The 17,250-nt window shown below is 33.0% G+C and overlaps 1 protein-coding gene across 1 annotated transcript; it reads left to right on the top strand.

Moving 5' to 3' along the window:
• The first annotated feature begins 9,734 nt into the window (after window positions 1-9,734).
• On the top strand, window positions 9,735-10,473 carry LOC142643657 (protein SMALL AUXIN UP-REGULATED RNA 12-like). The gene has a single exon (XM_075818356.1). It carries the CDS (start codon window positions 9,849-9,851, stop codon window positions 10,161-10,163), a length of 315 nt encoding a protein of 104 aa, XP_075674471.1. The 5' UTR covers window positions 9,735-9,848; the 3' UTR covers window positions 10,164-10,473.
• The last annotated feature ends 6,777 nt before the right edge of the window (window positions 10,474-17,250 follow it).

Raw genomic sequence — 17,250 nt, 5'->3', positions numbered from 1 at the left:
CCATTATTCATATTATCACTCTTCATACAAGCATTTCTGTACAAGCCACATGAATATGTACTGTGTACTACACCCGGTTGATATCATCTGAACTAATCATATTATTGTGTGATACCATAGATATCCACATGAAAATGTAGAGATAGATAATGTTTCTAATAAGAATTGCCAATGAGTTCTAAGTTCCAACTCAAATGCTATATCCTTTTGTTGTAAGAATTAAGAATAAGAGAGAGGATGAGATTGGGGGTTCAAGATCTACCATGTGTATGCAATTACCATTAAAAAAACGTTGAGATGGATAAAGGTGTCACGCCTATTCATTTTTTAATATCATGATCTCATAACTCACGACATTTTCAGCAGGAATTGGTGAAACTGAGGAAAAAGGATTTCATAAAACCTAGGGATTGATAAAAGATTCCAACTTCCAAGCAGGCAGTTACAGTTTAAGTTATAGCTGAGTAAGTAAAGCTAACCGTTTCAAGTACTTGGAATGATCTCATTAGGACCTTAACTATGTTGTCTGTACTATAGGTTTTGGGGCAAGAGTAACATGGCCTTCCATGTGCCAAGCCAATGAAAGCAGAGTCACCATCAACCCTAAAGAAAATCCCCTTTAGTCTATAAGCTCTGCGGTGCACGGCATATCAGTGAGAATGGTGGGCCTTTCTAGTCTCTCTCCTGTTTTTTATCTTCCATTCTCAGTCACAGAACATGGGAGAGCTCAGCTGATTCCAAAGACGGCGACATACCAATAATTATTTACCATACTTTTCAGGTTCTGCAATTCCAGTTTCGCCATTGACAAGATTTACTAATTGCCACTTTCTAATTTCTACCACCCAGTTGAATAGGACTACAGTAAATAATACTATAAGTATCTTTGTTTTTCAGTTGATGAACTTTTGAAGACTTAAAAGGGACTTAGTTGTGGATTTGGGTGAATGACTTAAAACTAAAAGGTTAAGATACTATGCTTTAGAAGTTAATCTTTGCCACCAATTAAGAACAAATTTATGATAGATTTGTGGGATTTTTCATTCTTGTGGGGATATGCGCGCTGTTCTGAACTCATTGGGTTGAGAAAAACAAAAAGGGAAGACACAATTCTGAACAATGCTGTATCAGGCACTAAATATAAATTTTCAATCACTTTCTAAGCCTTAGAAGATGGGGGGAGAGCTTTGCTGAATGGAGCCAGGCTAGGAAGATATCGGTGGTGCATATTTGGAGTGGATTTATTTCTGTTTACAAGTCTCCTAATTAGTGGCTGTGGTTTCAACAGGATCACATGGGAAACCCTTTTTATTGGGAGACACTATATTCAGTTTGGATGTGTTTTCATTTTCATTTATTTATTTGAAAACTGTTTTTTGGGATGAAGAACAAAGAAAAATTTTGTGAAATTTAGTTTTCTAACCAAAATAGCGTTTGGAATGTTGAGAAGGAAAAAACCAAAAAATTGTTTGGTTGCCGAATTTTTTTTAAAAAAATCACAAATTATTTTCCTTCTTTTTTTTATCAAGAATCAAACAAAGATTTAATTGATATTGACTCGTCATTGAAACCAGCCAAACTACCCACCAAAGATTTTCCTACAAAAACTACAACTTTGATCACCAATCCTTCCCAAAAACCCCAAATTAACACCAACCCACCGTATAAATCTTGGAAAATATACTATTTCCCAAGAAACCCACCACCCATTAAACCCAAATTTATCACCTATCTACCAATAAATTCCGCAAATTAGAGCAAATCACACCACAGGTGCATTCGGATGAGTACTTAGTTGAGTTAACGATTTGCTTATGTGCTTGTATTTAGGAAAAATTGATGATTTAAAAACTAAAAAGTTGTATATCAAATAAACTAAGATTAAAAGAAAAAGTTGCTAGCAAATAGACATCAAAACTGCCCAAATTTTATCAGTGAATTCCACAATTTCACTTCTAGCAAGCTTCAATTCTTTTTCCCTTAACAATGATCAGCTCGCAAAGAGGAGGTATTTTATGGAGTCGCTTTATGAGACCATTCTCTCACAACATGTGAGACTCGCCACATGTGGAAGGGTAACTTCACGTAGCCGCTCTGTAAGATCATTTTCTCATGAGCAAGACCACCCGAAAGCATAGGAACAGCCAATCAAATCAAAAATGAATTGTGAGAAAAGGGTTTGAAGAGACAAAATTGCAACGAGACAAAAATATAATCAAAGAATAGTGATCACGTGAAACTAAACATCATCTCTATGCACTTAAAAAAAAAGTAGCTTAAGAAATAGATTTATATATGCATTACTATGCACTTAATATGCATTGGTCCTTTTACAAAAATCTGTGTTTTCTTTGTTTTTGAAAACAAGAAATCCAAAACAGAAAAAGAGCTGTTTCCAATTCCTTCATATTTTGAGAACTTGTGTTTTGAATTCTCCTTCCCACTTGTTGTACATCAATATATATATATTTGGTGTACAATTGTTTTTCTTGTGAATTATTTCCCACTAGAATAGGCTCATTGACTACAAGGAAAATACTAAGTTATAGTAGCACAATTCTATTTGAATATCAGGTGAAAGACCTTCTTCTTCTTCTGTTTTTTTAGATGGTTAGAAATACTTATATACTAAATATGTTTCCCCTCAAGCTTGAACCCATGCTCTTCCTTTACTCCCCCAAGCACCAAGTAATTGGAGAGAGAGGTACCAACTAGCCTAAATGGCGCGATAGGTTGAAGACCTTTGGTTTTTTTTATTTTTTTATATAAGATAAAAATTATATTCTAGCTTAATCTAAGTATATATGTGTGTAAAACTTCCTCAAACTTGAACCTTAGCTCTTACCCCGCACACCCCACAAGCACTTATAATTGTATAAGTTAAGTGTATGTTTGGATAGCGGCCACATTCAACGTTTTTGCGCGTCCAATGTTTTTTGTGGGTCCCGTGCACTATTCACAGGACCCACAAGTACTTTTTTTAGAAAAACAATTTTAAAACTGGGTCCTACAGTACTATTCACATATTTAAAAATTATTTTTTACAATATTTTCAGTTATTAGTTTTCAACAATAAACGGTATCCAAACAGACCTTAAATGAGCTATCTTCGCTTATCCAAGAAGGGTTTGATTTTACTCTTCTAACCTTTTTTATTGCCATTTTATACATAGGAACATGAGTGCAGATAGGGGCTGAAATGACTGTGCCGAACAAAGTGGGGGGGGGGGGGGGGGGGGGGGGGAATAAAGAAACAGAAAGAAGTTTAGGAAGTTAGAGAATCCTTAAATTAGTCCTGGGACTAAAGAATATTAAAATATAGGAGTCATGAAGGAAGGCTTTCAGGCTTTTGCTTTATTTGTTATATCTCTATCAGGGTGTGTGACCATTATAAAGATAAAAAGAGTGAAAGGTATTGAGGTCAAAACTCAAAACCTGCAAAGAGAGCAGTAACTTATTACACATGGGTTTCTGCAAAATATTTGTGGACTAGGAGAACCTATTATTTTATGTCACTTTTAGTCCACAGAATCACAACCCAACAATCAGCAAAAGCCAAACCATCAACGGGACTGTACTGAAGAGTACACACATTACAGTCCGTGAATTCAGGTAGAGAGAGAGAGAGATAGAGACCGAGAAAGTCTGAAAGGGCTGTACGTTTTTTATTTAAGTAAAATAATTAAAATATAGGAAAGAATCTACTTTTTTTTTTTTTTTTTATAAGAAAGATTCTACTTTCAGTTTAGAGTAAAATAGTCTAGTTTTACAAAATTTAGGTTTTGTTTAAGTTTAGACTTTTTTTTTTTTTTTTAAAGTTAGTTTAGCAATTGTGTAGGACTAAAACTTCACTAATTAGTTTATACATAAATTTTCTAAAGATTCATTTTTTTTCTGAAAATATGATTTTATTTTTTTCAGTCAAATGAGCCAAGAAATTTATATCCAAGATGTCATTCTCGAAAAGGGGAAAAAAAAGTTGGATTAAAAAAGTTATATTTTTTGGGATTAAAAAAAAAACCTTAGAGGTTATGGAGAGAGAGAGAGATTTAAAAAATTAGACCTAAGATAGGTAATTAAAGCTGGAATAGTGTTGTGCAATAAATATTGATGCTATATTGCAGAGGTAAATGCAGAGTGAAATGGTAAGAAAAAAAAATTTTGGAATGATTTTTTTATTTTTTGGTGAGTACTGCTACCCATATGATAATTGTTTTTCATAAATTGCTAAGGTAGAAAGTTATTATTGAATTATATATTGACTCATCATTTACATCATTTTAATGGCTACTATTGAATATTGACAACTTATCATCTCAACTATTGTGAGCAAATTATTCGATGTTGACATGATAAAGTGGTGCATGTTGAAATATTTGTAAGAAATTATCTTATGGTACATGTATAATACTTATTATTTATTATATATTTGGGAAAATAATTTCAATTATATTACATGCAATTAGAAAAGAGAAAATGCAATTGTTAGAATTAATATAGTTAAGAATATGAACCTATCATTTATATGAATTGATAATTATTTTATTAATTTAAGAGCATAATTATTTTTTATTGGACTTTGTTTCATTTGTTGCCAAAGCAACTTAATTTGACCAAAATATCGTAGTATAGTTCAATGGTTTCTTACATACATGTTATAAAATTAATCACAAAACTTTACATAAATAATTAATACATGAAATTAAATGCATTTGATCCTATTAGTACTTTTTTATTATATAGGAATATTAGTACTCTATTTGATTACACAACATACATTTTGGCTACTACACCACTGTTAATTTTTTCAAAACCTTCTTCACTCTTCTCATGTGTGTGTATTAAAATACTTAGTATTCTCAAAAAAAAAAAAAAAAGCTACTATAGTGTTGGTTATGTGTGTGTGTGTATCAATAAAGGAGTTTTTTTTTTTTTTTTTTTGAGAATTTCATTAAAGGAATTAGGAAATATAAACTATTAAAATAAATATAATTAAAAATATGAACATATCACCCTAGTGAACTTACAAATATTTAACTATTTCGACTAATTTAAGGACCGTTTTTCTTTTCTTTTTTCTTTTTTTTGCATGTGTTATTAAATTTGCTTTTATCTTTTGATGATTTTTGTTTCAATTGTTATAAATCAATTAAACGATTGGAAGAATGTCAAATTCCAAATCAATTTTTTTTTCCTTTTTGAAAGTAACTGTGCCAAATAAATTGTTTTGTTTGTATATAAATTTTATGAAAATAACCATATAAATTTCCTTTTATAAAAATAGTTTATGCACTGGCTTTGGATAATTAATACATATAAATAAATGCATTTATCCAATTAACTCAAGGCAAGTATTTAATGCATTGACATTAATGCAAAGTTTTGATGAGGTGGAAAGCTAAATAAAGAGGGTTGTACTTGTCAAGGAATGCACCACTTGGCAAAACCTTATACGATTATACCAGTGTGTGTGTTTCAAATAAATAAGTAAATTACCCGTGCAATACACAGATGATATTGTAATATTTTATGTAAAATGATTTGAGAAAATATTGTATATGTATTGTAGCATAATTGTTATAGAATTTTATTAGTATTGAGTTCATCATAAAAACAACAATTATATATTGCACATACATATCCATTATAATTATTAAATTGAAGTAATGAGAAAAATTAACAACTTTGGATGAATATTATAGAATAAATGTTGATATAGAATGTGACTTTCTCTTTTTCCTTAATTCTAAAATAAAATACACATCTCAAACACCCACAATCAATTATATCATTTATAAAACCCACAAATTCACAACGTCCGACCTTAATATCAAAATCGTAATTACCGTTGTCACTCAATATAAAATGCAAGTCTCCATTCCTTGGTTGTAGCCAACTCATACGAGTTAGGATTAGATGAAACAACAATGTTAGAACTAAGTAGGTGTCGTCAAAAGATTGAAGATAAATAGCATCGTTTTTGGTTTGTGTGTATTTGATATGGAATGACATGAAGGGCTATCGGTAAATATATATAAAGGGATAGAAGTGCAAGAGCTGAAAATGGTGAATTAAAAAGTAAAGAGTTTTGTGTATATGTGTGAGGAATGAAAAGTCTTGAAGTATTGAATCAAATAATACATATAGCTCCAAATAATACATATACTAAAGCAAAGTCTTGAAATATTGAACCAAAGTCTTGAAAAGTCTCTTATGCTTTCCTACATGAGATCTTTGCATTTATATATATATATTAGAAAAGTTAACGGATACTCTTAGAGCATTCACATCAGTTTATGCAAAAATTCTTGTCTATTTTAGCATATGAACCTACTTTTTCTATTTTACATACTCATTTCTTAAAACACCTAGCATTAGATTATCTATTTTACATTATATTTCATTAAAATATCAATTTTTTTTAATTTTTAAAATTGTTTCTCTTTCTTCGCACATAACAATTACCATTCACTCCATTCCTTCATCCTTGAGATATGTAAAGAAATAATAAACAACTAAATACAAAATGAATAGTATCAATGTGAATTTACATAATTACTATAGCCAACTTGTAAATTTATACAATTATATACGGACTGATATAGGTCATTTTTAGGCAATATTTTACACATTTTTCTATTATACACAAATTGATGTAAATTTTCTAAGGGTATTGGTTTAAGAAATATTTTTAGAAACTTTTATAGGAAAAAAAGTAACTGATTTTTTTAATAGCTTTTTATATTTCCTATGAAAGTGGTATCAAAATTTCTCTAAGAAAACTTGTTACATGACCCCAAATGAATTATCTATTATATATATAAATATAATAAAAATAGTAAAATAAAATTCTTTTATAAAACTAGTTAGTGCCCATCTCTAGATAATTAATAAATGCATTTATACCATTAACTCATGTATAATACATTGACACAATGTAGGGTTTTGATGAGGTGGAAGACTATATTAAAAGAATCATATTTCCTTGATAAATGTGCCACTTTGTAGAAATTCTTAGATCATTATGATTGAGGTTCTTGTTTTTACATAGGAAAAGTTAACAATGCCATCAAGGCATTAGTTTAAGAAATATATTTAGAAATATTTTATGAGAAAATAAAAATTAATTGATTTTTTAACAGTTTTTTATATTTCTCATAAAAGTAATATAATTTTTTTCTCAAAATTGTCTATTAATAAATGTCCTAAGAGCACTCATTAACCAAACTCTTTTACATATACTATTGGTAACTCATGCAATGCAAAAGAAAGTCTTTGCATTATTATTATTATTATTATTATTATTATTATTTGTAAGGACACAATTTGCACCCAAACCCAATAGTGAGAAGGGAATAGGCCCAAATGCCCAATACAATAAAATTTGTAAAAAGTGGGCTTGAAATCTAGGTTTTAATGATGTTAGATAATTAGAATAATGGGCTCGATCACAACATTGCACACAAGGAACAAGGAATTGTTTATGTGAAAAAAATTTGTCCTCGGACACAAGCCGAATATGATTTATATTATTACTTTCAAAGATAGACTACCACTAAGGATGGTGATGTATACAATGTTCTCTCTCTATTTTTTCCTCTCCCTCTTCTGAATGCCTTCCTCTTCCTTTTATATCACCTTCCACCCATGGATCAGATTCTTGATTTAGATACTTGTCCCATCCCCCTCACCTCAAGTCTTTTAAGGCAATTGTAAGACTGAACCTTGATGCTCAGGCCTCACTTCCCCATTAATGCGGCCAGAGAAGCAGTTGCAGAGCATTCAATACGGTGACGGTAGTAGCAGTTTTATTAAAAATATCCCACCGCCATTCTTCTTATCTTCTACGTATACCATGCTTACCCTTACCTATAGGATCTTTTAGAATAGTGTCTGCGGAGGTCAACCAGCCTTTCTTCTACCTCGGCTTTAGAGAGCCGAGGACATATCCCTCCTCAGACCATTCTCTTAGATATGCTTGACCAAATATCACTTCTTTATCTTTTAGCATTGCTTCGTGGGCTGACATTTACACAGCCTTGAACCATTCAATGTCCTCAGATTGGGCCTTTAGCCCAATTAATACATTTGGACCAAACCAACATATATCCCAGGGCCCATTGACTCTACAATTATTATTATTATTATTATTATTATTATTATTATTATTGTCTAAATATGAAATTTGATAATTATGGTAGTTATTAATAGTAATTTATTATTATTATATTGGTCTATGAAACTAAATATTCCATTACTGTGCATTTATTATGATTGAGTTTGTATAAATATGATATATCAAGATTTTATTGAAGTTTTTAGTATAGAATGAAATTTAAATTTAATTCAAAATATATATTAGAGCAATAAAGTGTAACATAGTGAGGTTTAGGAGAAATTATTAGGTCCACCAAAAGGACTATTTACGTAGTTCTCCCTGACCTCTCAACCAATAAAATGCTGTTATTTATGCAAATGTGATATCATCTGGTAATTTTTATTTTTTATTCCTTGTGCTAATTAGGAAGCTCACACATTCATTTGCATAGATGACATCATCTCATTGGTTAGGGAGGACCATATTAACAGTCCTCTCCATGTAAATAATAATTTCTCGAGATTTAGAAAGCTTAATCAAGTGGCACAATTTACAAGGTTAACCAAAAATCAAACATGTTCAATTTTATAAAAATATTCCAAACAAAGTTTTTTTTTTTATATAAAGTTTATAAGAATAAACAAATTAATTCCCTTTATAAAAATAATTAATGTACTATCTATAAATATTTAATACATAGTAATAAATGCATTTACCCAATTTACTCATGGTAAGTAATTAACACATTGACATAAATGTAGAGTTTTGATAAGTTCCAGGTGAGATGAAGAGAACATAAAAACTTAGATACATTATCTTAGGTGCAATTAAAATTACTATTTTTTAGTACATTTAATAACTTTTAAAATTAGCCAAAAATACAATTTTTCCTTAAGCATCATCTTTTACCAACATTCCATATGTAATCAAACTTTTATATATATATATATATATATATATATATATAGTAATGTATAGAAATAATTATTTCATTACAAATTACAATATCTTTTTATAGAAACAAGTACAAAAAGTACAAAATGCAGAGGGGATAGAATTACAATATTTTTTATTTTTAATAATAAATATTAGAATTTCTAATATAATCTTCATTTAATGTACCAAACATATTAATAATTTTTCCTTGCAAAATTTTTCTTAAACACCAAAAGAAGAACAACTTTAGACAACATGCAAAAATACTTCCACATAAAGGTGAGTATGAGAGTGATGTTGGAATTCAAGTCTAAACCAGGTTAGTTAGGCATTAAGAGAGGTGGCCTTTAAAATTCAGGCTTGTACCAAAACCACCCAAACAGTACTCCATCAAAGTAGAGTTGCAAACATAATAATGAAGATATTGGTCAATTCAAAACATTAATGTGAATTGAAAGTAGAAAAGAACCTTGAGAATTATGGCTATTCAAGAGAGAGAGAAGTGGGGTCCATATTGTCAATAGGACGACCAACATAGAAGAGTAAACCCAATGGTCTTGGCTCCCACAATGTCCTTACACATAAACACAAACCCCAAAACACCCGTGGTCTGTCGTTTGCTCCTACACTCCACATGAGTCATGACCTCTCTCTCTCTCTCTCTCTAAAGCTTCATCATAAATACCCCCATCAAGCCTCACCCTTTCCATCACCTTTACCTCCTACATTTCACTCTCTTATCTCTCTCTCAATACTTTGCATAGTTGCATCACTTCCTGGCACCAAGCCTCTCATTTTCTCTCTCAACTCAAAAATGGCCATAAGAAAATCAAACAAACTTTCTCAAACAGCAGTCCTTAAACAAATCCTCAAAAGATGTTCAAGCTTAGGCAAGAAAAATGACTATGATGAGGATGGTCTTCCTCTAGATGTTCCAAAGGGCCACTTTGCTGTCTATGTTGGTGAAAAGAGAAGTAGGTACATTGTTCCCATTTCATTCTTGACTCACCCTGAGTTCCAATGCCTCCTACGCCAAGCTGAAGAAGAATTTGGCTTTGATCATGATATGGGTATTACTATTCCTTGTGAAGAAGTGGTTTTTCGCTCTCTAACTTCCATGCTTAGATGAAACAAAGCTAAGAGCTTGATGGGTTTTCTTGAAGAAGATGGCTAAGATGAAGCATAAGTTTGTGCTTCTCTTTTTTTAACGTCTTTCTTCATTGTCACTCCTGAACTCTTTTGTCCTTGTTTTTGTCCTTTTCATTTTTGTTAGGGACTTCTTCTTTTTTTTAATGTTTAATGACTAACTTGAAGCCCATGGAAAAATTTGTGGGTTAGAATTGTATAAAGTTTGGAATTTTCCTCGTGGAGGTGTGTTACACCCTGTGAGAGAAGTTGATCTTTAATGGAAGCAAAGGCTATTTGCCGTTTTTTTATTATTTCAAATTTCTATACATCTCTCTTGCGCAAAGATTACGGTAAACAAAGTTTAAGATAATTGAACGTGGCTTGCAACTTAGTCAAAAATAAGATCTTGTGGTCAAATCAAATCAAGAGCACCTAAAACTATAAATAAAAGTTGAATCCAAAAGGAACACACCCCAACACAGCATACCTTGTCAGAGAATGTGGGGGTACTTAAGATTGTACGGATCATCTAGTTATCATTATAGGGTTTTTGATTTCTTTTCTTCTATCTTTTTTTTTTCCCCTTTTTTGGGGTCAGATCACTTTTTGATTTCAAAGTACCCCAATATGAAATGTTGGTTGGTTTTCCTTGGCTTGTTAAATAAAAAAAAAATTTAACATTTTAAAAGTATCATTACAGATACAGTTAAGAGAAGTTAGAGTGCTTTAAAAAAAGATGTACCCAAAAAAATTAGAATTTAGAAATCTAAACATAGCTTAAACAAGCTTACTCAAATAAGGTTTCAAGCTTGAAGCATCTTGGAAATGATCAACACCTTGAAGGATTAAACATTTAATACCAGCATTACTTATTCAGCCAAAAGAGAAATTTAATTGTATGACAGAGATGTGTTAAGCTCAAGGAACAATTTAGATTCATGTCAAGCTCAACTTGGACCGACTAGTTGCTTTGCATTTAATTCTATGACAGAGATATGATAAATTATCTTTTCGATTCGAGTCAAGAACTCAAGCTCACCTTGTACACTAGTTAATAGTTATACTGAAACCCACGGCATTGCATTTAATCGAATGAACAAGATGGGTTACATAATCACTCAAACACTTCTCATCTTTCGATGGTACATGTGGTCCATCACCTCTTCACGTTCTAAATTCCAAGGCCTTCTTATTGGGAAAAGGAACCTATCCATTTTCTTTAAAACAGAGAGTCCGTTTCATGATTAGGATTTGGCAATTAATAAATTTAAAGATAAATATAATGCTATGTCATTTAAATCTGAACCGCATACCCTTGGTGTGATGGTCACTCTACAAATATAAGTGCTTGTGAGGTGTAGGGGCAAATGCCGGAGTTCAAGTCTCCAGGAGGAAGCTTTCACACACATATACACTTAAATTGAGCTAGAGTAGAATTTCTATCTTATATAAAAAATAATAATGAAAAAAAAACAAAATCTGAACGGATAAATATATCTTCTTTATTTCAAAGCAATTTGGGAAGATTTTAATATGTTTGATATATACATATGAGTGAAAATCTCACATTAAAAAAAATACAAAAGTAAAAAAAAAGTTAACGAATTAAGAACATAATTGGACCGAAACTCATCTCCCAATGAGTGATATAAGAGTCAATAATAGTATGCGACAAGGTTATCAATGTTCTTTTTGTAGTTGAAATAAATACAAGATATTTATGCATAAGTGTCCACACAAATGTACACTACACAAAATGTTTACCTATGGCGTGACAACATAGTCGTTAATACCTCGTCCCAACATAATTCTTCTTTAGTGCGTTTGGATAGTAAGATTTATGCATGTAGATAAATACCTTATTTGGATAGTTCTAAAAGAATTAGAACTTGGATTTGCCCAAATCCACCAAAGATTTTAAACCTGTAAAATCCTTACATTTAAATTTGAAATTAAGGCATTTCAAATCTATTCATGTTTCCTATTCATGTGGAACGACTTGTATTCATTGATTGCAAGTTATGTAATCTCTCTTATAGGAAAAGAACTTTCTTTTAACATTGACTTCACTTCAAGTAAAAAGTTTCTATAATCCATACTCCATAGGCTACCTTGACTGTGCCACTCTTGACACAAATGATATTTAGGTTTGCAATATATTTTATGCATAGATTATTGGTCATATGCTTTATATACTCCTAAGTATCAATAGTTTGAGGCTGTCAGCTGATCAGCTCAACTATTAGGCATTGGCCTCACATATTTTGCTTGTAAATGTAAAAGCAACAGTTAAAGTGGAAGTACTTTTTGATTTGGATTTGGTACAAAAGAAGAAAAACAAAACCCAATAGCATGACTTGCATGAAACTTCCCCTCCTACCTCTTCATCTCTTCACTGTAGCTTATCCTTCTTGTTAAAATGACAAATGGAAAAACTAACCTATGCATGGATTACAATTTGCATGCTAGTAACTGACATTTGGTCACAAAGACTTTTGATTCCATGGCATCATCAACATCTAGTCATGGGTTCCTTTTTTTGTTATGACTTTTTAATAGCAACTGCTTTTTTCACACAGTAGGGCCAGCAAAGAAGCAAAGGCTGCCTCTTGTTAGCTGGTCCTTTTTTATTATTATTAATGCATCTTTGTTTCTTTGCCTTACAACCACAAAGTTTTCTGACAGTGTCACCCACACCTCTTCCCATATAACTGCTTCTCCAACTCCCTTTAGACACACAGGAACATCATTTGCTGCCCAAAAATCCATTTGAAATGAGTTACTTTATAATTAACCACTCTTTTTACAATAATCTTATATAATGTACTGTGATTAGTTGTGTATTACTTTTAAACGAACTCATAATTTGTTCTCAGTCACCTATCATCTATCACATCAAAATTATGGTAAAATTACGGCGCAAAAGGTTATAGTGCTATTGCTAGATTCTCTCTTATGAGAATTTCCTGTTCACAAAAAAATCTATCCCCAACAATAGAGAATTTCCTCATCAGAAAAAATCTCTCCCCATATCTTTGAACCTGGTGTTGTTCTTCATGCCCATTATTTCCCTCTCTGTGCTCTCTAAGGGGCTTAATTTGTCTGGACCATTGAATAAATAATAGAGTAGTGCATGTTTTGAGAAATAATATTTCATTATTACTAGTTTTTTTGGTTTTTTTCTTCTTTCAAACTATCCCCTCTTGTGGGACGGTTTGGCGTGGAAAAAGAGACAACCTGAAAATTAAAAAAGCATATATACAGTTTCAGATTATTAATATTGTTTGAGGCATTATAAATTAAGAGATCCAAACTCATTATACATTTATATACTCGTATAGCAAATTAGCTTTGTTGTGGTGCTAAGTACCAAAAATTTAAGATTTATGTAGGGTGAGCGTAGGGTTAATTTGTCCTAATTCTTGGATTAATTTGTTTTAATCTTTTTAACTTTTTATCTTTTTAATGTTAGAACTATTCAATTCAAACAATCGAGAGTGAAAGTTTTTTAAAAACATTATAACACATGCAGTGTCAGAGCTGAAAAAGCTGGGTAGGGATAGGATACTATTAAAATCCAGAAAGTTAGCAAGAAATTCACAACTTTAGGTAACTTCTCACCTGAAAGAATCTCAATAAAAGCAAGCATCTTTTTCATGTAGCAATATGGGTCTAAGAGTCTGCTAGTCTATGATTCTTTTATTTGGAACTACAGAGTTTTTGCCCAATATAACCCCACCAAATGCACATGAACATTTTTCCTATATTTTAACACATTGTTAGAGCATTCTCATCAACTCTCTCATAAAAAATTTCATTTTGACACATCAAAAATCTACTTTATTATTTTAACACATTATTTTACCATTCATCATTTATCACATCTTCTATTCTTTAATTCTATACATTAAAATAATATATACTAATATTAAAATAACATTAAAAAAAACCATAAATATAAAAAATACAAAATAAAAACCCCCTACAACCAATAACAAAACCACCACCATACCCAGCACAGGCCGCTGCCGCCACCACCATACCCAAGCACAGCTCGCCACCACCACCCATAGGTTCAACCCGCCACCACCAACAAAAATCCATTAGCCGCCAATATACAAAGAGAAATAAGAGAAAAGAGTTGAACTCGCCGACCCACCCACTGCCGCCACTAACCCACCCGCTACCGACCCACCCACCCACCCATCAACACCCCGCATCCCACCCCACCACCGTCTCACACCAGAATCACCACAGCTAAACACCAAAACCACCACCACAGAAAAACAAAAGCAAAAACAAAAAATACAACCAAATTCGCACCCACCCACCCACCCACCGTCGACCCACCCACAGGCCGGCCCACCCACCACCTAAACCTAACCAATCTGCACCTAGAACCCAACCGATCTACTCATCACCATCTGAACACATCCATTGTCGAACCCACCCATCAAATCTCTGCAAAAGAAAAAAAAAATACCACAACAACACTGATCGGCATCAGGTGGCGCGGCGAGGCTGAACAGAATAGAGAAAAACAACAACAATGAGAAGAAAAAGAAAAATGAGTGAAAGAAGAAATGGGTTGCAGACGGAGAGAGAATGACAAAGAGGGAGAGAGTGTGTTGCAGACAGAGAGAAAAAAAACGAATTAAATAAGGTGAACAGTGTATGGCATTGTTGTCCGTACTGTCTCAAACATGAGACAAAACTGTAGCATATCTCAAAAATTTAACATATTTAGCACACCTCATGATGCTCTGTTTTTGGTATTTTGGTGTGCTAAATGCCAAATATTTGACATTTGGCACATTTAAGATACCTGATGAGAGTACTCTTACATACTCTTATTCAAAAAAATATATTATATACTATTGCTTTTACAAGCATGTACATGCCTCTCTCTCTCTCTGTGCAAGTGAGCCTCTTTTTTTTTTTCCTATGCAAGTGAGCTTCTTTTTTTTTTTTTTTTTTTTGGTTAAACGAATGGATAAATAGAAACAAAAACAAACAGCAACAATTACAATCTGCCCACAGAGGCTAAAGTATTGGCAACACGCCTATAATAATACAACCCATTTTTATCTGCTTCAATCAGAACATTTAGATCGGCAGAGGGGGGAAAATAAAAAACAACAAAATTTTCTGTCATGGAGCAACCCATTTTGGCCAAAAAATCAGCGCATTGATTCGCCTCTCTAAATACATGCCCCACCCGAACCTGCACCAGCCTTGCTATGAGAGACCTACAATCATTCAACAAAGGAGAATAACTTCGATTAGGATTTTCAGCACCATTAAGCATCTCCACAATCACCTTAGCATCAAGTTCCACATCTAACTGTGTTATGCCAAATTGAATGGCCAAGATTAGCCCATCCCGCAATGCCCACCACTCAGCCAACACACTAGTGGTATATCCAATTACTCTCGAGAACCCCTTAACCCAAGCTCCATGGCAGTCTCTAATTACTTCTCCACCACCCGCCTTGCCAAGATTTCCAATAGAATCACCATCAGTATTTAATTTGTGCCACCCAGTTGATGGCTTGTTCCATTTGACAGGAAAGGGAATTTTGGAGGAAGCTTGGCTTATCTTACTCACACAAAAGTGAAATTCCCTAGCTTGACTAAGGTAGATTTTATCAACTTTAGGATTTGGAATACTGTTTTCAAACATCACTCTATTTTTGTTTTTCCACAAGCACCACACCACATTTAGTAAGACAGTGCACCAAGGAATCTGTGTATTGTGCCTAGCAGTACTCACACTATTAATTTTAAGCCAATTCACAACATTCTCATTGAAAGGGTCTACATGAGGACTAGGTACTCCCAGCTTATACCACAACTCATGCATAACCTCACAATCTCGAAATAGGTGTATAATAATTTCCTCATGCTGTTTGCACAAAGGACACACCTTGTCACAATTAACACCCCTAGCTGCAAGAACACTCTTCACAAGTATGCTGTCATGAACACTAAGCCAAAGAAAACTTGTTATCTTTGGAAGAGTGTCCAATTTCCATATCCATTGTTCTTGAAAAAGCTTTTCTATGTTTCAAATTGGTTGGCTAATTGGTAAGTTGAATTTGTGGAAAACTCACCATCTTTTGAATACTTCCACATAATAGAGTCTTTTCTATTTCCAAATAATTGAAGTGGGATAGCTTTAATTTTATTCTTGATTGAGTTTGGCAGTTCAAAAGAAAGGAGTTCTCATCTCCAATCATAGTCACGGCACAAGGCAGCTACTATCAGATCAAAGTCCTCTTGCCTTAAAGGTCCCTCAATCATGCCTCGAAGAGACTCACCATTGATCCAACTGTCCAACCAAACTCTAATCCCTTGGCCATTTCCAATTCCCCAACAAATCCCTTTCTTAAAGATAGGAAACTCCAAGTTAATGGCTTTCCAATTTGGAGAAGAGGGCAGTTTTTCCGAATACCTCAACCTCGCTCTCGAAGTGGAGTAGTATTTTTTAAGTAACACCTTAGTCCACAAAGAATCTTGTTCATGATACATTCTCCAATTTAGTTTAGAGAGCAGAGCTATATTTTCGCCCTAGCCGCTTGTATTCCTAAACCCCCTTCATCCTTAGACTTTATAATTTTGCTCCACCCCACCATGTGCATCCTCCTTTTCTCATTCGTGGAGCCCCATAAAAAGTCCCAGTTGATTTTATCCAAGTTTTCACAAACATGAATTGGTAGAGCTACCCCTTGCATCATATAATTTGGGATGGCGGACATTATAGACTTAATTAAAACTGCCTTTCCAACAAAGGATAGATACTTTGCCTTCCACCCTACAAGTTTGTTCATGACCTTCTCCACTATGAACTTATATGGATTTCTAGGAGCCCCTCTATGCCTTAATGGAAATCCAAGGTACTTCCCAATATCATGTGTTTCCCGAATGCCCAATTTATCACAAACTTCCTTCTTTAAAGACATTTGTTCATGCCTTCAACCCTGCAAGTGAGCCTCTATGTGTTCATTTTGTTATATATATATATATATCTCTCTCTCTCTCTCTCTCTCTCTTTGTGTGTGTGTGTATGTGTGTGCGTGCGCGCGCAC

This window comes from Castanea sativa, chromosome 7, assembly GCF_040712315.1.
Source record: "Castanea sativa cultivar Marrone di Chiusa Pesio chromosome 7, ASM4071231v1".
Lineage (NCBI taxonomy): Eukaryota > Viridiplantae > Streptophyta > Magnoliopsida > Fagales > Fagaceae > Castanea > Castanea sativa.
This window is presented reverse-complemented; position numbering and strand designations above follow the sequence as displayed.

What these genes read in the sequence shown, in the direction of transcription:
- LOC142643657 (XM_075818356.1), top strand. Translation starts at nt 9,849, where the DNA reads ATGGCCATAAGAAAATCAAACAAACTTTCTCAAACAGCAGTCCTTAAA.